At 47.0% G+C, this 21,020-nt stretch overlaps 1 protein-coding gene across 1 annotated transcript in view; it reads right to left on the bottom strand.

Annotated features, from left to right (window-relative positions):
- Positions 1-7,521, bottom strand: part of LOC143766631 (uncharacterized) — a 51,680-nt gene extending 44,159 nt beyond the window's left edge. The window contains exons 1-5 of the mRNA XM_077254437.1: positions 7,312-7,521; positions 6,524-6,672; positions 6,215-6,394; positions 6,009-6,132; positions 5,836-5,933 (exon numbers count right to left, since the gene is read on the bottom strand). Of these exons, the coding sequence (XP_077110552.1) occupies positions 5,836-5,933; positions 6,009-6,132; positions 6,215-6,394; positions 6,524-6,601 (480 nt within the window). The 5' untranslated portion in view covers positions 6,602-6,672; positions 7,312-7,521. The remainder of the gene's footprint in view (positions 1-5,835; positions 5,934-6,008; positions 6,133-6,214; positions 6,395-6,523; positions 6,673-7,311) is intronic.
- Positions 7,522-21,020: the final 13,499 nt, after the last annotated feature.

The following is a 21,020-nucleotide window of genomic DNA, read 5'->3' as shown; positions in this document are numbered from 1 at the left end:
TTGGGGTGAAATAGCCGAGCTCTACAGGCAGTCTGGGCTCAGCTAGCCTGGAGAGAGGACTCCAGAGGCTTTGTGGCTCCTCGAGAACAGACTGAACCTGTCCTGCTCCAGAGCGGGGGGCCACCCACAACATACAGACTGTGCTGCTGCATTTTTGTATTCCTTTATCGTTTTGTTCCTGTTTTATCCAAGAAGGCTGCGTTTGTTTTCCCCACAAGTTGGTTTATGCTGCCTTACAATAACTCAACGAGGATTTAAAGAGACGTTGTTCCCATTTTTCCTACCTCTGTGTGCCACCACGTGAGTGAACTACCACAACATCATAAAGCCTTTCACACGTCCGTGTCTCCGGTACGTGAGGTGACAGTTTTCACACGTACAGGAGACACGTACACATGTACGCCCATTCAAATGAATGGGTCTGTGCACGTCAGTGTGTTTCCATGGACCGTGTGTCCTGCAAGTAGTCATGTCCGTTTTTTACTGTCAGCACGGACGGCAAAACGTACTGCACGCGTGCACATGGAGAACACACATTGATGTCCTCCGTGTGACACACATCAGCATCGGGGAAGAAGCACTACAGTAACCGCTGTTCCCCGGCGGCAGGTGCTGAAAACGGCTCTCATCATTCTCCCCTGCTCTGCTGGCAGTCGGCGCGAGCAGAGGAGAAATATGAGAGTTATATTAAAGTCGAAATGATGACAGCAGGTGGGGGCTTTTGGGACTCTTACTCCCATCATCTGACAAATGCTGCCGCTAATAACAGTGACAGCAGGAGCAGATGATCGGGGTTTTTCCTCACCAGCCACTTGCAATATATCGAAATAAATAAATGAAAAACCCGGTGTGGGTTCCCCCCTATTTTCTTGAACCAACCAAGCAAAACACAAAGCTGGGGGCTGCAACCCTCAGCTGTCAGCTTCAGCAAGGCTGGTTATCAAGAATAGAGGGGTACCCACGCTATTTTTTAAATTATTTAAATAAATAATTTTAAAAAATGGCGTGGGGTCCCCCCATTTTTGACAACCAGCCATGCTAAAGCTCATAGCTGGGGGCTGGTATTCTCAGGCTGTTAAGGGGTCATGAATATTGACCCCCCCCAGCCTAAAAACAGCAGCCTGCAGCTGCCCAGAAAAGGTGCACCTATTAGATGCGCCAATTTTTGCGCTTTGCCCGACTCTTCCCACTTGCCCTGTAGCGGTGGCAAGAGGGGTTAATATTTGTGGGTTTGATGTCACCTTTGTATTGTCAGGTGACATCAAGCCCATGGCTTAGTAATGGAGAAGTGTCTATAAGACATCTCTCCATTACTAATCCTATAGTTATATGGTAAATAAAGACACAGCCAGACTAAAGTCCTTTATTTGAAAAAAAAAAAAAAAGACAGACTCCTTTAATATTCTCAATTAAACCATACTTACGACCTCGCCTAATTCCACCGAAGTCCTCGATCTCCTGTAATAAAAATAAAATAACAGAACAACAATATACCATACCTGTCTGTCGTTCTGTGCCACGCCGTAATCCATGTCTGAGGGATAATTAGTTTTCAACCAGGATGGTGCCAAGATGCGACCGTCCAGGCTGAAAACCACTGGTGACTGAGCTGATGAGAGCGCAGCATCATTTACCAGCGGTGACATCATCGAGGCCGGGCTGAACTGCGGTGACCTCAGGACAGTGGGAAAATGCCATTACTGGGGAAAAGAAGTCTACATTCCTCAATAGGGGTTACCCCCACAAAGCGTTACCACAACCCATGATCCCACTAGGAGTCGCAATAACACTATGAGTCGCCGGGTCCCTTTTGTACATCATTATCACCCTTCAGCCTATATTAGCCATAGAACCATTTGCAAACATTGGTATCTCTTACAGACGGCCGATCCCACAATTGAAGATTTCAAAAACCCTTTTCAGATGAGCACACAATATACATGACACCTTAGTCAGAGCTGACACTGGCCCTACTCGTACATCCAATACACAACGTTTCTTGCGGAATCCCAAAATGGGCATTTTCCCCTGCCTCAACTGCAATCAGTGCAACAAAGTTCTGAAGGGAGACACTATCCATACACTGGGAAGAGATACAAAATCAATTTCTCACCTGTGACTCCAATTTCGTAGTATATTTGATTAAGTGCCCCTGTGGCCTACTTTACCTGGGTGAGACTACCCAATAGGTCAAAGACAGAATTTCGAAGCATAAGTCTACCATCAGGTACAAGAACCTTTATACTTTCCATTCCACAACAGTTTTTCTCTAAGAGCCATAACGTGGCACAATTAACGTCTCAAGTGATCGTCCATGTCTCACCCCCCCCCCCCACCCCGCAGGGGGAGCAACCGCATCTCAATAATAACACAGAGGGAAGCGTACTGGATCCATGAGCTAAAGACTCTGACTCCAAAAGGACTTAACAGAGACTATGATTTGCAATCCTTTATGTAATCCTTCATGTAATTGTTGTTTGATATTGATTTTGCCTTTATGCCAGAGTATCATTTAATGCAATATGTTATCTATTTCTTATTACAGCCGGTACACATATATCAAAATTTTGGCATCTTTTTTCATTTTGCAGAGCCGCATGAACTGAAGATCTTCTGCACTTCATCTGCAATGTGTCACTTCTTCACCGTGGATCCATAGAATCCCCACTCAAACCTTCAAGTTTCCATTCACCAATCTGTAACACACCGATCACCACTCTACCTGGAACGCACATCTCCTAGTTCCGGCAGATAGAACGCATAGCGCCGCTGGTTCCGGCTCCTGACACGCAAACATCACTTCTGGTTAGCCGCTCCCGGCAAGTGTAACGCATAGCGCCGCTGGTTCCGGCTCCTGACACACAAATGTCACTTCTGGTTAGCTGCTTCCGGCCCTCGAACACAGCAATAAGGCGCGCACATAGCCAGGAATTAATGGGGACCCCGGGCACGCCACGATCACCCTCCAGACCTGCGGTGGATACCGCGTCTTTGCACATAGCTCCTGATGTATTGGTAAGTTTATGCACTGTTAGGCCCCAATCTTTTTGAGTACCTCGGTGATATTAACCTACTGTACATATTATCTACAAATAGACCATTAAACGGCCCCCACAAACCAGTACGCCTGGCTTATCCTAAAAATTGGTAGGTGTCTTTTCTCTCCTTGCTGACACACCTGGCTTATTAACTGAGGCAAAACACCACTTCATATGCACCCCTTTTCCTACCCCAGATTCCAGCGCACTCTTAAAGGGTTAAAATCATATGCCCAGCTCTTACTTCGCCTTCTAGCTCCTTATGCATGCTGCAACCTCCTCTGTACGTTGATATGGGTCGATTATGTTGGATAACCTTACTGTGGTATTTATGTCACTCACTATGACCTTCCTCTATGATTGTCGCTAATTTCTTTATATGGTTTCTTTATTGTTTATTCTGCTTTATTTTGTAGTACACTGATGAAGGTCTTGAAAGACCGAAATGTTTGTTGCGACTACTGTATGTATCTCACAATATATTAAAACTGTTTTTTCACCACATCCACCCGAGTGTGCCAAGTATTACTATATAAGTGGGAAAATGCCAGTGATGATGTCACCGCTAGCCATTGAGGCTGCGCTCGCAGCAGCTTATTCACCAGTGGTTTTCAGATGGGACGGTCACATCTTAGCACCGTCCAGGTTGAAAACTATTTAGCCCCCAGACATGGATTACAGCGTGGGACAGAAAGACGGACAGGTATGGTATATTGTTGTTTTTTTTATTTTACTTTTATTATAGATCGAGGGCTTCGGTGGAATTAGACAATGCAGTAAGTATGGTATCATTGAGATTATAAAGGAATCTGTGTCATTTTTTTTCAATTAAAGGATTTTATTCTGGCTGTGTCTTTATTTACATACTGTATAACTATAGGATTAGTAATGGATAGGTGTTTTATAGACACTTCTCCATTACTAAGCCATGGGCTTGATGTCACCTGACAATACAAAGGTGACATCAACCCCACAAATATTAACCCCAATTGCCACCGCTACAGGGCAAGTGGGAAGACCTGGGCAAAGCACCAGAATTGGTGCATCTAATAGATGCGCCTTTTCTGGGCAGCTGTGGGCTGCCGTTTTTAGGCTGGAGGGGGGCCAAAAGCAATGGCCCCTTACCAGCATGAGAATACAAGACCCCAACTGTGAGCTTTAACAAGGCAGGTTGCCAATAATGCGGGGACCCCATGCCATTTTTTTTAAATGATTTATTAAACTATTTAAAAAAAAACCACAGCATGTGGACCCCAGTGTGAGGATATGGCCGCTTACTAAAGACTATAGGACAAATGGATGTAGAGAGGAGTCCACAGCTCTAAGACATAAAGACTTTTTCCTGCATGGACCACGGGTTACATCAATATTATTGTACTTTAATAGTTACTTTGCTTGATGTGTTTTATTAGTGATTTTCTTGCTGTTTTATTAGTGATTTTCTTGCTCATCAGTTCATGCTCAGGAATCAATGTTTCTATTCAGTGGCAGTCAGCAGAGGAAGATGAGCAGGCTAGAGTTTATGTGAACCTAAGGACAGACTATCAATCTCATTTGTATCAAGGTTTCACTCCTACTGTACTCCCAAACCTAGGCCCATTGTGTGGGTGGGGATAGTAGATTCAGGGGAACCATCACCACGGGAGGTCCCACATACAGTCCCAGCTGATGGAATATGCCTTGTTCTGTGAGCTAAAGGAAAATGTTTAAGGGGGCGGGGGAAAAAGACATCGTGTTAAATCAGGCAGTTGTTGGAGGGATTTCGATGGAAGAGGATCCAAGCTGGAACGGATGGATGATCTATGGAGCTTTGGAGATTGTTGGCTGGAGGGGTATCCATGAGCTACGGTCAGGATATCCATTGTCTGGAGGAACATAGGCTGTGACTGCACACTATAGCAGCTGGAGATACAAAATCTGTGGGCCAACCAAAAGTTGGCAGACAGTGGGCATCGCCTGGTATGGAGCCAGTGGAACTACCGATCTCAGATTGGGAACTTGTGGACTGTGGACATTGTATGTTGGCCATCCACCTGGATTTGTTGTACAACCATGGATGTATGGAATAAAAAAATTAGTAGCATCGTTAACCTGCCTAGGTGATTTTTATAACCCACAACCTCAGATCTCCACACCCTCTATTCTTGATAACCAGCCTTGCTGAAGCTGACAGCTGAGGGTTGCAGCCCCCAGCTGTGAGTTTTGCCTCGTTGGTTCAAGAAAATAGGGGGGAACCCACACCGGGTTTTTCATTAATTCATTTAATTATATCGCAAGTGGCGGCTGAGGAATACCCCGATCATCCGCTCCTGCTGTCACTGTTATTAGCGGCAGCAAGTGTCAGATGATGGGAGTAAGAGTCCCAAAAGCCCCCACCTGCTGTCATCGTTCAGACTTTAATATAACTCATCATTCTCTTCTGCTCCTGACGATCGCCGGCAGAGCAGGGGAGAACGATGAGAGCCGTCTTCAGCACCCGCCACGGGGGAACAGCACTTAGGGCTCCTTTTCACTTGCGAGACATACGTCCGAGTCTCGCAGGTTAAAACCCTCCTCAGGCGCCGGCACTCCAGAGCGGAGCGTGCGGCCGCATAGCAACATATGGAACTGCACGCTCCGCTCCGAAGTGCCGGCATCAGAGCAGGGTTTTAACCTGCGAGACACGGCCGTTTGCTACACGTGTGCCGCAAGTATTACATACACGGACATCTCCGGTATTGGGTTTTCCAGGACCGGAAATAAACGGAAGTGTGAAATCGGCCTAAGGGAGATCTCATGACACCTTCTCTCCATCTACCTGATAATCCTGAGGAACATTGGGATCTTCCTGTTTACAGTCCTGTGGAAGAAGAGGACGGGAACATCTCTCTGGGGTTGTCCTCTTACTGGATAGATCTGGAGGAAACACATACAGGGACTGAATTCATTCTTCACAGATAATTATAGGCCGTGTGTAATTAGTTCTATTACCTGGTGATGTGAGGGGCTGGGGAACCTCCATCATGACGTCCTTGTACAGATCTTTGTGTCCTTCTAGATACTCCCACTCCTCCATGGAGAAATAGACGGAGACATCCTGACACCTTATAGGAACCTGACACATACAATGATACCGTCATCCCCCGATCCCTTCATAGCGTTACTGTATAATGTCCCAGCATTCCCAGCAGTGTCACCTCTCCAGTCAGCAGCTCAATCATCTTGTAGGTGAGTTCTAGGATCTTCTGGTTATTAATGTCCTCATGTATCAGAGGGAGAGATGGAGGGTCCGTGATTGGGCTCAGGGGTCTTCCCCATCCCTCAGACAAAGGGTCCTGACAGCGCTCACTAGAGGTCTTCTTCACCACTGTGTAATCCTGGTTATGGAGAGACACATTAATAAATCTCACTACAGACATTTCCAGAGTCCTCACCTCTCCTGTTCTGTCCATCTGTTATTCCCATAGATAAGAATGATGTAATGTGACGTCATCAGAATCTCTCACCTCTCCAGTAAGCCGGAAGAGGATCTCTAGGGTGAGGTGTAATATCCTCTCCGCCATCTTGTCTCTGTCCGTTTCCATCCTTGATGGGTAAATCAGGAAATTCTCTTATATAGAAGATCTTCACTGAGAGGATCCGATATTGTAGAGACCTGAATGAGAAGAAGATGAGCCGATGTAACATCATAAGAATCCTGTGTAATAATACAATTACTGGAGATAATAAGGGAAACATATGAGGAGATTTATTATTTTACAGTATTTAGTTTCCTTCTTTCCATCTACTAATAAAACCTATATATTTCGGCCACAGACAACAAGCAGTTTCTCCCTCGGAGTCGGCAGCTGAATACGTTCCTCATAGACTCATCTTCCATAACGCTAATTCTCGTCTCATTTCCCGACCCTGGAATCGGCATTAGTAATACTGCAGGAGATATTCATTACACGGGACAGGAGAAATAACGACTTCATGATGAGGACGACATCTCCATCTCCTACTGCGGCTCTAGGAACAGATCTGTCCAGAGTCGGTCACTGACTCCATCCCCACCGGCCTCTATATGGAGGTTTCCCGTCTTCCCCGCACTGGAATCTTCTATCACGTTAGATCTCAGCTCTGAGTCACACACAGAAGTTTGAGGCTTTTATAGGAGATTGTCGGTAAGAACAAGACCGGAGATATCTGAGGCCGATGTCTCCATGTACGGGGTTTATTTCTCCGGATATGACGGTTTTCTTTGGTACTTTCCCCCATTAGAAGGGACACCGGTGGATATTGGGGTCTTTACCTGCCACAGTCCTGGTGGGGATTTACTCGGTACAGTGGCCGCTGGACAAATCTCACCATCAATTCCCCTCAGACTGAAGGAACATCGCTCCTCTACTCGGCTCTATGGATCCAGGATGAAATCCACTGCGGCCCCTGCAAGAAAAGAAGGAGGAAGAGCAGAAGTTGGGGGAGACCACCGTGGCCTGAGATTTCTACGGCTGCTCTGTGCGCACAGGACCTGTGATGAGGTCACATGAGGGGAGGAGTCAGGGGTCACATGATCAGGGGCCTCAGTGTATGCAGGACTCTGCTGTGCTGGTTGTCATGGTGCTGGATGAGGGGAAGTTCATGTGTGGGGTCAGGAGGGGTTTACAGTGTGGATGTAGCAGAGCCGTGTGTGTACGAGGTGTACGGAGCGGAGCCGTGTGTGTACGAGGTGTACGGAGCGGAGCCGTGTGTGTACGAGGTGTACGGAGCGGAACCGTGTGTGTACGAGGTGTAGGGAGCGGAGCCGTGTGTGTACGAGGTGTACGGAGCGGAGCCGTGTGTGTACGAGGTGTACGGAGCGGAGCCGTGTGTGTACGAGGTAAACGGAGCGGAGCCGTGTGTGTACGAGGTGTACGGAGCGGAGCCGTGTGTGTACGAGGTGTACGGAGCGGAGCCGTGTGTGTACGAGGTGTACGGAGCGGAGCCGTGTGTGTACGAGGTGTACGGAGCGGAGCCGTGTGTGTACGAGGTGTACGGAGCGGAGCCGTGTGTGTACGAGGTGTACGGAGCGGAGCCGTGTGTGTACGAGGTGTACGGAGCGGAGCCGTGTGTGTACGAGGTGTACGGAGCGGAGCCGTGTGTGTACGAGGTGTACGGAGCGGAACCGTGTGTGTACGAGGTGTAGGGAGCGGAGCCGTGTGTGTACGAGGTGTACGGAGCGGAGCCGTGTGTGTACGAGGTGTACGGAGCGGAGCCGTGTGTGTACGAGGTAAACGGAGCGGAGCCGTGTGTGTACGAGGTGTACGGAGCGGAGCCGTGTGTGTACGAGGTGTACGGAGCGGAGCCGTGTGTGTACGAGGTGTACGGAGCGGAGCCGTGTGTGTACGAGGTGTACGGAGCGGAGCCGTGTGTGTACGAGGTGTACGGAGCGGAGCCGTGTGTGTACGAGGTGTACGGAGCGGAGCCGTGTGTGTACGAGGTGTACGGAGCGGAGCCGTGTGTGTACGAGGTGTACGGAGCGGAGCCGTGTGTACGAGGTGTACGGAGCGGAGCCTTGTGTGTACGAGGTGTACGGAGCGGAGCCGTGTGTGTACGAGGTGTACGGAGCGGAGCCGTGTGTGTATGGGGTCCTGTGTACTGACTAACCGTATACCCCAAGCTTCGGTCACAGACCCCCCTGTGTACACTGTATACACCCGTATACCCTCAGCCTCGGTCACAGACCCCCCTGTGTACGCTGTATACACCCATATACCCCTTGCTTTGGCTGCCACATCCCTCTGTGTACATTGTATACACCCGTATACCCCCAGTTTCAGTCACAGACCCCCCCGTGTACGCTGTATACACCCGTATACCTCCAGCTTCAGTTGCAGACCCCTCTGCGTACACTGTATACACCCGTATACCCTCAGCTTCAGTCACAGACCCCTCTGTGTACACTGTATACACCCGTATACCCTCAGCTTCAGTCACAGACCCCTCTGTGTACACTGTATACACCCCCAGAAGAAGGCTGATTGCCGAAACGTGCGTAGGGGCAGGCGTTGGCACCCACCGGAGGTAACTATTTGCACATTGCTATTGGTAATTTGCTCTTGAGTATTTTCATGTTTAGTGATTTTTTATTTTTTTTTGCTCTATACTTATAGACCAACTATGTGCACTTTACTGGTTTGTTTAGGCTTTTTTTAATGCCTCCTTCTATAGCATGGTGGGTTCCTGTGCCGTTTTTCGGTTTCCCACTTTTTAATGCTTATCATGTGTGTTATTTTGTTTTTGTGTTTTTTTTGTGTTTTTTCTTTAATAAAATTTACATCTTTTTATATATTTGGTTCTTATGTACATTCTTTTCATCGGATTTTTTTTTTTTTTTTTACTGTATACACCCGTATACCCTCAGCTTCGGTCACAAACCCCTCTGTGTACACTGTATACACCCGTATACCCCCAGCTTCGGTCACAAACCCCTCTGTGTACACTGACATCCTGATACCTGGACCTATTAAAGGTAGGAGAATTCTTTAACTACAACACAACCTATAGACTTGTTACAAATTAATCTTCTTAGAAATAAGGATTATAATTAACATATAACTACAAAATGGAAAACACAAATTTGGAACAAGTAAATGAACAAAGCCCAGAGCCAGAGACACAGGAAGGCTGGGGGTTAGATCTGGAGATAACACAGGGGCAGTGGAGCAATAAACCCAAGAAGGACTATATTAGAGAGAATCCAGAGACTCTTTATGCAGATTTCACAAAGGAAGAACCAAAAAGAAAAAACAATTTATTATTCTATACAGACCAACTCTCAGCCTGGCACACTGCCCTGTGCAATCAATATAAACATGTATCTAAAAGCAACACTAATAATGCCCAGCGGATTAAAATTAACAGCCAAGCAGATGATGACATCAATGTGCTCACCATAAGCCTATACAACAGTGGCACAGTCATGGTGCAGGGGACTGAGGAGATTCTGCAGCAATTTGAAAATTGTTTTTCTGATATCAAAGCGCAGGCACAAACCTATAAAGGACTACAAGCCCCAGCAGCTACCTCTAATGCTCACATAGCGATTCCCACCAGACAGAGCTGCCTAACCCCTGACACTTCACACCTCTCACCTGATAACATCAGAGACTTCTTATCTCAATTAGAAAGAGACTAAAGGTACCGTCACACTCAGCGACGCTGCAGCGATATAGACAACGATCCGATCGCTGCAGCATCGCTGTTTAGGTCGCTGTAGAGACGTCAAACACAGCAGCACCACAATGTGCTGCCAAACGTGACCCTGGCACAACACCTCTCCATAAACATCAGTCACCTGCACGATAATAAACATCTCAACAAACAAGGGGTCAGCCTCCTGGCCAAAGAGCTGAAGGACATCGTGCTAAACAGAGACCCCAGGCCTGGATTCAACAGTGGCCATAATCACGCTGAAAGACCCCTGAGAACGAAAGAGCAGAAAACCCCAATGCTACCTCCTGAAGCTGGAAACAAAGCTCTTCACCCAGTGTCAGACCATCAGAGGAGGAGACCTCCACGGAGGAGACCACCGAGCCCGCACAGACACATGCAGAGCAGAGATATGGATGAGATAAAGAACCTGCTCAATGCACTGTGCAGCAGACTAATGTGTCTGGATGGAACCAAGCACTTCTATAAAACAGTCAGAAATCCAGTTTGTCCCACACAGCCATACTCATTACAAGGTATATACACACAAAATACACTGAAGAATGTCTTCACTTACAATCAGCAGCTGGAATATTCAGGCTCTCAACGCCTTAACCTTTGGATCTAAAACAAAGGACCCTGATTTTATACAAAGACTGAAAAATAGACATTCAGATCCTTCTGGAAACATGGACCAGAGCCGAAAACGAATCCTTGGTACCTATTGGATACAAGGAATTCTCGGTCCATGCCCAGAAAAATAAAAACATCAAGCAGGGCCGGGGCTCAGGAGGAGTATTGATCTGGTATAAAGAGGAGCTCCACCAGTACATCAAACCGGTGAAGAAAGGAGGCAGCCACATATGGATCAGAATCAGCAGCTCCATCCTCACCTGCCAGTCTGACATCCACCTCTGTGCACCTATATACCACCGCCAGAGTCCCCCTACTTCAATCCAGACTGCTTCGAGATCTTACAAAGAGAAGCCGCCCATTATCAGGCCCTGGGCAAAGTTCTCATCTTTGGAGTCATCAATGCAAGAACAGGGAGAGAGAAAGACTTCCTGACCACGGATGGAAACATCTACATACTTGGAGCAGAGAATGACGGCCAAGACCCTGTACACACTGAGAGAAGCAGCTATGACAGTACAGTCAACAAAAGTGGCAGAAAGCACCTGAACGTATGTAGAAGTTTAGGACTTCATATCCTTAATGGACCAAGCAAGGGTGACTCCTTAGGAAGGTATACACTAAACTCCCATGTAGAGAGGAGTGTAGTAGATTACTCCATTTGTTAAATATGCTTATTTTGCACATTTATTTAATCAAGACTATTCACCAGGTGCATTACTCTTAAAGAAAAATGTCATGATATTCTCATGAAAATGGTAGTGGTTTATTGAATTGTCCACAGAAAAATCAGTTTGCAGTAAGACATAAAAATAGACGAAATAGTTACGAACAGATTGTCCATGTGTAGATATCAGCAATTGATACTCATCTTTCCCAAAGTTTGAATGGTAAAAGCCGTCTGTGTGAAGTCTGAAGGTCATGATGGCTACCGCTGCCAGCTGTCCTTCCTTGTGACTTGTCAGATGTCCATGGAGAATGATGGTGAAGCAGGAGGTGGCAGTCCCACGTGACAAAAGCCCCCACACCCTCCTAAGAGACGTTTATATATCTTTCCTACAGACCACGTGTTCCCTGTATATGGAATTGACTTATACATACACAGAAATAGCTCTTTGTACTGTCAGCAAGAAGCAATGTGCTCTGTACTGAATTGAGATTCAATTAATATTTAACAATTCCCCCTTTTGAGGGTGACAGGCACTGATTGGAACCCTCAAATTAAAATATTAATAAGATCTTGTTTCTTCTTTCCTTTTTCTTTGGCAAAATAATTTAATGTTCGTAATAATATAAATAATAATATTGTTATATGTACTCAATAATATAATGATATTGTCATGTCGGACGCTGTTCAGACCAGGTCGTTCGACAGACAGCGGTAATTCCGCTTTTGACCACTATGCGCTCATTGGCGTCAGCTAGATTTTATCTAGCTGGTCGAGGGTTAAATTACCTGGTGCTCGGATTGGAAGCTGGGCCATGCCCACTGCCTTTAAATTGTTCTCCTGAACATTGGGCATCGCCGATTATAGCTTCTGTCTTGTGCATGTTATCTCGATCTGGAGTGGTGAGCTTGTAGTTGGAGTATCGTTGCTGGTGGTGTATTTCCCTTTGTCTTATTTGCTCCTTCCTATATTTGTATTTGTTTTGCCCTTTGCATTTATAGTGTATTCCTGAGTGACTGCGGCGTTGTGCTTATTCTTCCGTTATCCTTGTCTGTGCTTACTGTGGGTATTGGAGTGTGGGCTCTTCACTGGGTGGTGTGTTGTGGTTTCAGCCTAGGGTTGAAACAGGAGATAGGGCGAGGGTGGAGGCTCAGACATGCACACCATCAGTGTAAACTCTGGGTAGAGTGTCAGTCAGGGTTTCCCTAGTCTGAGGGAAATCGCAGGGGCCCGGGTTATTAGCTCTATCCTACCTAGGTCTCCCGTGACATTATAATCGGCCAACATTATTTCCATGGATCCCATGATTTCCATAAACCGCCAGTTGAGGGCGCTGTTCCTACAGGTCACTGAGTTGAGGGGGGCAGTGCAGCAACAGGGACTAGCAGTATCTAATGTGCAAGCCGGCGTTACAGATAAAGTCGCTGAGCCTAAGTTTCCTTTGCCTGAAAAATTTGCTGGGGAACGCAGTAAATTTGTTACTTTTCGTGAAGCTTGCAAACTGTATTTTCGGATGTGTCCGATCTCCTCCAGTAATGAGGCTCAGCGTGTGGGCCTGGTGTTGTCATTATTAAGCGGGGATCCCCAAGCATGGGCGTTTTCTTTGCCATCTGATTCTACTGCATTTGACTCTGTGGAGAGTTTTTTTTTCCTTTCTTGGAAATATTTATGATGAGCCTGACAGAATGGCTCTAGCAGAATCTAAGATACGCACTATTCGCCAGGGGGAGCGAGTTGCAGAGGATTACTGTTCTGAATTTCGCCGCTGGGCGGTTGACACTCAGTGGAATGATTCCCCGCTGCGGAGTCACTTTATTCATGGAGTTTCTGATAGGGTTAAAAAAGCCCTCCTGATGTACGAGACTCCTACTTCACTAGATTCCGCTATGAGTCTTGTTGTCTGCATTGATTGCCGTTCTCGTCTGGGGGAGCATGAGATGCCGCCTGTGGGAGGAGGTTTAGGTTCACGTGAGGTTGCTGCAGGTGAGCCCACGGAACCTATGCAAATCGCAGGGGTATCACATGTTAAGCATCGTGCTCCTGTACTCAGGAAGCAGGGAGCCTGTTTTTTCTGCAGTAAAACTGGTTATTTTATTAATATCTGTCCTCTGCTGTCAAAGAAAAACGCAACGGCGGAAAAACTTCTAAGCTCAGAGGGTGTGGAGGAGTCCAATCTGAGCTTATGTATATCCTCCATGATGATTTCTCAGTGCATGCTCCCTGCCAAAGTTGTTGTCACTGGCAGAGAGCTGCCAATCACTGCTTTTGTGGATAGTGGTTCTGCCACAAATCTCATTGATGAGGAGTTTGCGCGCACTGCTGGTTTTAGGATCGAAAAACTGCTGTCACGCTCACGCCCTGACTGGTAGGCGTGAGCTCTGAGGGTTTGTGGCCCCACTGTGCCACAAACCAGACTACCCTGGAAGGGGCGTGACTATGACAGCTGCCTATTCACACTGGAAGAGAACCGCATGGCTGCGGATAGGAGCGGTAGAGCAGCAAGAGATAGCGATTTTTTGGAAGTGCATTTGAACAGCAAGGTGGCTTGTTGTTGAAGGGAAATAGAGGAAAAAAAAATAAAAATCTTTAAATCTTCAGCATAGCGAGTGTGAGCGAGCTGAGTGTGACCTGAGCGTAAGTGTGGACGGCGGTAAGTGTGACTTGTGACTCAGTGACTTTGGAATCAGGGAGTTTCCAAGGGAGGAATTGCTGTTCCAAGTGTTAATTAATACTTTGTATTTATTTTTATTTAACGTTTCTGTCTGGTGCAATCCCCATTAGGAAATGTGCTCCACAATTGTTAATGCCATCCAGTGCACATCTTGCCACATGTATGCAGTCCTTGATCAGCTGGTCGAGGGTGCATACTGCTGTGCGAGATGTGAGCACGTTGTGCATTTGGAAACCCAGATACTGGATCTAAATGTGCAGCTGGCAACACTGAGATCCATAGACAATATGGAGAGGAGTCTTCTGCTCACAGAGCAGACGCTCAATGGGATAGATGAGGAGGGGGATGGTAGGATGGAGCTGCAGGACAGTGAGGCAGTTAGCTGGGTGACGGTTAGGAAGCGGGGTAGAGGGAAGAGTGCTAGGGAGGCTAGTCCTGATCTTTCACACCCCAATAAGTTTGCTAAGTTGGCAGATGAGGGGGGTGCCAGTACAGGGGTAGCACTGCTGCAGCCAGGCATGTCCTCTGAAAGCCGGAGGAGTGACTGCTCCAGTAAGGAGGGAAATAGGAGAGCAGGGCAGGCCAGACAGGTGCTGGTAGTGGGGGACTCAATTATTAGGGGAACAGATAGGGCAATCTGTCACAAAGACAGGGATCGTCGAACGGTGTGCTGCCTACCTGGCGCTCAAGTCCGACACATCGCTGATCGGGTGGACAGATTACTGGGAGGGGCTGGTGAGGACCCAGCGGTCATGGTGCACATTGGCACAAATGACAAAGTTAGAGGTAGGTGGAAGGTCCTTAAAGATGATTTCAGGGAATTAGGCTGCAAGCTGAAAGCAAGGACCTCAACATGGTATTTTCTGAAATACTGCCTGTACCACGTGCCACGCCAGAGAGGCAACGGGAGATTAGGGAGGTTAATAAGTGGCTCAAGAATTGGTGTAGGAAGGAGGGGTTTGGGTTCCTGCAGAACTGGGCCGACTTCTCAGTTGGCTACAGGCTCTACGCTAGGGATGGGCTGCACCTCAATGGGGAAGGTGCAGCTGTGCTGGGGGAGAAAATGGTTAGAAGGTTGGAGGAGTGTTTAAACTAGGGAATTCATTTTATAGGTGGGGAAGATAGTGCAGATAGAGACCTGGGCACAAATAAGGAAGTTGGGGGTGGCGGAGGCATGGGGGGTGGGGTTAGAACAGTTAGTAATTTAAGAAAGAATAGAGGTACAGAGAGGAACATCAAGTGCATGTATACTAATGCCAGAAGCCTCGCCAACAAAATGGATGAACTAGAACTAATGTTGTTGGAACATAATTATGACATGGTGGGGATATCTGAAACATGGCTGGATGAGAGCCATGACTGGGCTGTTAACTTGCAGGGCTATAGCCTTTTCAGAAATGACCGTACAGATAAGCGAGGGGGTGGAGTGTGTCTGTTTGTAAAATCGACCTTAAAACCCATCCTGCGTGATAATATAGGTGAATCTAATGAAAATGTAGAGTCCCTGTGGGTGGAGATAAGGGGAGGGGGAAAAAATAATAAATTACTGATAGGGGTTTGTTATAAATCTCCAAAAATAATGGAAGCAATGGAGAATATCCTTGTAAAGCAAATAGATGAAGCTGTGACTCAAGGAGAAGTCATTATTATGGGGGACTTCAACTACCCTGAAATAGATTGGGGAACAGAAACCTGCAGTTCCAGTAAAGGTAATCGGATTTTGACAACTATGAGAGACAATTACCTTTCACAACTGGTTCAGGACCCAACAAGAAGGGGGGCACTGCTAGACCTAATATTAACCAACAGGCCAGACCGCATATCAAATATAAGGGTTGGGGGTCACTTGGGGAATAGTGATCACAAAATAATAAGTTTTCATGTCTCCTTTAATAAGATGTGTAGTAGAGGGGTGACAAGGACACTAAACTTCAGGAGGGCAAATTTCCAACGGATGAGAGAGGATCTTGGTGCAATTAACTGGGACGATATCCTGAGACATAAAAGTACACAAAGAAAATGGGAGACGTTTATTAGCATCCTGGATAGGACCTGTGCACAGTATATACCGTATGGGAATAAACATACTAGAAATAGGAGGAAACCAATATGGCTAAATAGAGCTGTAAGGGGCGCAATAAGTGACAAAAGGAAAGCATTTAGAGAATTAAAGGAAGTAGGTAGTGAGGAGGCATTAAATAAATACAAAAAATTAAATAAATTCTGTAAAAAGCAAATCAAGGCAGCAAAGATTGAGACAGAGAGACTCATTGCTAGAGAGAGCAAAAATAACCCCAAAATATTCTTTAACTACATAAATAGTAAGAAACTAAAAAATGATAGTGTTGGCCCCCTTAAAAATAGTCTGGGTGAAATGGTGGATGAGGATGAGGAAAAGGCCAATATGTTAAATGACTTTTTTTCATCAGTATTTACAAAAGAAAATCCCATGGCAGCCAATATGACTAGTGATAATAATTCCCAATTTAATGTTACCTGCTTAACCCAGCAGGAAGTACGGCGGCGTCTAAAAATCACAAAAATTGACAAATCTCCGGGCCCGGATGGGATACACCCCCGAGTACTGCAGGAATTAAGTACAGTCATTGATAGACCATTATTTTTAATCTTTAAAGAGTCCATAATAACAGGGTCTGTACCACAGGACTGGCGTATAGCAAATGTGGTGCCAATATTCAAAAAGGGGACAAAAACTGAACTCGGAAATTATAGGCCAGTAAGTTTAACCTCTACTGTGGGTAAAATCCTGGAGGGCATTCTAAGGGATGCTATACTGGAATATCTGAAGAGGAATAACCTCATGACCCAGTATCAGCACGGGTTTACTAGGGACCGATCATGTCAGACTAATTTGATCAGCTTCTATGAAGAGGTAAGTTCCGGTCTGGACCAAGGGAACCCAGGGAACCCAGTAGATGTAGTGTATATGGACTTTTCAAAAGCTTTTGATACGGTGCCACACAAAAGGTTGATACATAAAATGAGAATAATGGGGATAGGGGAAAATATGTGCAAGTGGGTTGAGAGTTGGCTCAGGGATAGGAAACAAAGGGTGGTTATTAATGGAGCACACTCGGACTGGGTCACGGTTAGTAGTGGGGTACCACAGGGGTCAGTATTGGGCCCTCTTCTTTTTAACATATTTATTAATGACCTTGTAGGGGGCATTCAGAGTAGAATTTCAATATTTGCAGATGACACTAAACTCTGCAGGGTAATCAATACAGGGGAGGACAATTTTATATTACAGGCTGATTTATGTAAACTAGAAGCTTGGGCTGATAAATGGCAAATGAGCTTTAATGGGGATAAATGTAAGGTCATGCACTTGGGTAGAAGTAATAAGATGTATAAATATGTGCTTAATTCTAAAACTCTGGGCAAAACCGTCAATGAAAAAGACCTGGGTGTATGGGTGGATGACAAACTCATATTCAGTGGCCAGTGTCAGGCAGCTGCTACAAAGGCAAATAAAATAATGGGATGCATTAAAAGAGGCCTAGATGCTCATGAGGAGAACATAATTTTACCTCTATACAAGTCACTAGTGCGACCACACTTAGAATACTGTGCACAGTTCTGGTCTCCGGTGTATAAGAAAGACATAGCTGAACTGGAGCGGGTGCAGAGAAGAGCAACCAAGGTTATTAGAGGACTGGGGGGTCTGCCATACCAAGATAGGTTATTACACTTGGGGCTATTTAGTTTTGGAAAAACGAAGACTAAGGGGTGATCTTATGTTAATGTATAAATATATGAGGGGACAGTACAAAGACCTTTCTGCTTAATCATAGACCGGTGACAGGGACAAGGGGGCATCCTCTACGTCTGGAGGAAAAAAGGTTTAAGCATAATAACAGACGTGGATTCTTTACTGTAAGAGCAGTGAGACTATGGAACTCTCTGCCGTATGATGTTGTAATGAGTGACTCATTGCTTCAATTTAAGAGGGGACTGGATACCTTTCTGGAAAAGTATAATATTACAGGGTATATATATTAGATTCCTTGATAAGGCGTTGATCCAGGGAACTAGTCTGATTGCCGTATGTGGGGTCAGGAAGGAATTTTTTTCCCCATGATGGAGCTTACTCTTACCACATGGGTTTTTTTTTCCTTCCCCTGGATCAACATGTTAGGGCATGCTAGGCTATGGGTTGAACTAGATGGACTTAAAGTCTTCCTTCAACCTTAATAACTATGTAATAAAAGCAAAGCAGAGCAGAACCACAAGGAATGTGGAGAAGAGCTGCAGCAAGAGATTCTTACAGCAACGGGAGCGGAGCAGAGATGAACGGAGCAGAACCGCAAGGAATGCGGAGAGGAGCTTCAGAAAGATTCTTACAGCAGCGGGAGCGGAGCAGAGATGAATGGAGCAGAACCGCAAGGAATGCGGAGAGGAGCTGCAGAAAGAGATTCTTACAGCAACGGGAGCAGAGCAGAGATGAACGGAGCAGAACCGCAAGGAATGCAGAGAGGAGCTGCAGAAAGAGATTCTTACAGCAACGGGAGCGGAGCAGAGATGAACGGAGCAGAACCGCAAGGAATGCAGAGAGGAGCTGCAGAAAGAGATTCTTACAGCAATGGGAGCGGAGCAGAGATGAACGGAGCAGAACCGCAGGAGTGCGGATCAGAGGTAAAAGGTACAAAGGTACAGAGCAGGCAGAGCTGCAAGAGTGCAGAGCATAAGCAGACTGAGAACACAAGGAAAGACACAGCAGGAAAGGAAGCCACAGTGTTATACCTGTCGCTCCTGACGCTGCGGCCGCTTCCTCCATCGGCTCCTCCTGCTGCGGTCCTGCTCACCGCCCTGGGCATCGCGCCGCTACCCCGGTCTCTCTGGCTGCTGCTGGGGGTCTTCAGCATGGCGCCCGTGCTTCCTCCTTCCTCCGGCCGGCGTCTGCTCCACACATGCGCCTTAGGTCGCGGGCGCGCGCTCTTCCTCCTACTTAACCCCTTCCGCGTCCTCGCCTGTTCTACCTCCACCAATCAGGTGACTCCTTGGCCTTTATCAGGCGTCCTCTCCATAATGGAGGCGCCTGATTATTGTTGTGCTTTTGTGCTCAGTGTTAGGCCTTGTTCCCTTCCTGCTTCCTCACGTCTAGCTTCAGTCATTTTGGGCTATTTTCCTGTTTGCTCCTCTGTGTCCTTCTTGTCCCAGTCCTGTATCCTTTGTTCCGTTCCTAGTCTCCCTACCTCCTTCTTTTCAGCCTTGTTTTATTACCCTCTCCTCAGTCTTTTTCTGAGCCGTCCCTCTTGTACCAGCTGTTGCGGTGTAGACCCCCTTGGGCCTGTTCCCCACTATCCCTGTATAGGGGTAGCTCCTCCCCGGGGTCGCTCATCCTTGGTCCCGTCCGCACCGTGACCCTGAGGGTCCACTCTCTCTCCGTGCGTCTGAACGCCACAGTATAATCAGGCCATGGACCCCGCTGGTACTTCTGCAGCAACGCAGAAGGAGTTGTTATTCTTACGGGAGAACCAGACCCGGATCATGTCTGTCATGAAATCCATGGATTCCCGGTTAACTGCCCTTCAGACTTCCGATCCTGGTAATGCTCCTTTGCTGGCGGGACTCCAGCAGGAGCTCGCACAGCAGCGTGATACACAGTCCCATATTCTAACCTATATGGCATCCGTAGACGACCGTTTACACTCCCTGCAGTCTTCGGCCGCTGCTTCAGTCTCTCATAGAGATCCGGTACCTCTTCCCCCTCCTCGTTTGGGAAAGCCCCCTAGATATAGCGGTGATCCCAAATTGTGTCGGGGTTTTTTGAACCAGTGTCGCCTTCACTTCGAACTTCTGCCTCAGCAGTACCCATCCGATCGTGCTAAGGTGGCCTTTATTGTGTCTCATCTTGAGGGAGAGGCCTTATCCTGGGTAAACCCTTTGTGGGAGCGGGACGACCCGGTAGTTGCCAGTATTCAGATTTTTTTGGACACATTCCGTAGAGTTTTTGATGAGCCCGGACGGCTGGCTTCTACTACCGAGTCCCTATTTAGCCTCCAACAGGGAAACCTTACTGTTGGACAGTACGCCATCCGTTTTCAGACACTATCCTCTGAGCTCGGGTGGAACAATGAGGCATTGGTAGGGGCTTTTTGGAGAGGGCTTTCGTCCAAGATTAAGGATGAGCTCGCTGGCCGCGATACTCCTACTACCTTGGAGGATCTCATATCCCTGGCCACGCGTATAGACTTACGCTTCCAGGAGCGTTCTCAGGAATTGGTCAGGGAGAAGAGGTCCTTCAGGTCAAGCTGGGCACCTGGTCCTTCCCCAAGCAAGTCTTCCACTTCTTCCATACCTGAACCTATGCAGGTCGACCGAGTTAAGTTATCTGAGCAGCGACGTAAGGAGAGGTTAGCACAGGGTTTGTGTCTCTACTGCGGAGGGGTAAATCATTTTTTGCGCTCCTGCCCAGAGAGGCCGGGAAACTCCTCCACCTAGGCCAGGTAAGGGAGGCTTCCCTAGGTGACCCAAATTCCTCTCTACCCTTAACTATTTCAGCTTTGATTTCTTTAGGTCTTGAGCGTAGATCTGTGGAGGCGTATGTGGACTCGGATGCGGCTGGTAACTTCATTCGTGAAGAGGAAGTGTACAAGCTTCAGATACCAGTAGTTACCTTGGAGACTCCGCGTGTTATTTCTGCAGTAGACGGCAAACTCTTACCGGATCCTATCACCATGGTTACTCTCGAGTTGGAAATGCAGATTGGAGCCCTACACCGGGAGAAGATTGCCTTCTATGTTTTGCCCAATCTGTCTCATGCTCTGCTTTTGGGTCTGCCCTGGCTCAGATCGCATGAGCCAGTTCTTGATTGGCGCTCTGGAGAAGTACTCC

This window comes from Ranitomeya variabilis, chromosome 4 (assembly GCF_051348905.1).
Source record: "Ranitomeya variabilis isolate aRanVar5 chromosome 4, aRanVar5.hap1, whole genome shotgun sequence".
Classification (NCBI taxonomy): domain Eukaryota; kingdom Metazoa; phylum Chordata; class Amphibia; order Anura; family Dendrobatidae; genus Ranitomeya; species Ranitomeya variabilis.
This window is presented reverse-complemented; position numbering and strand designations above follow the sequence as displayed.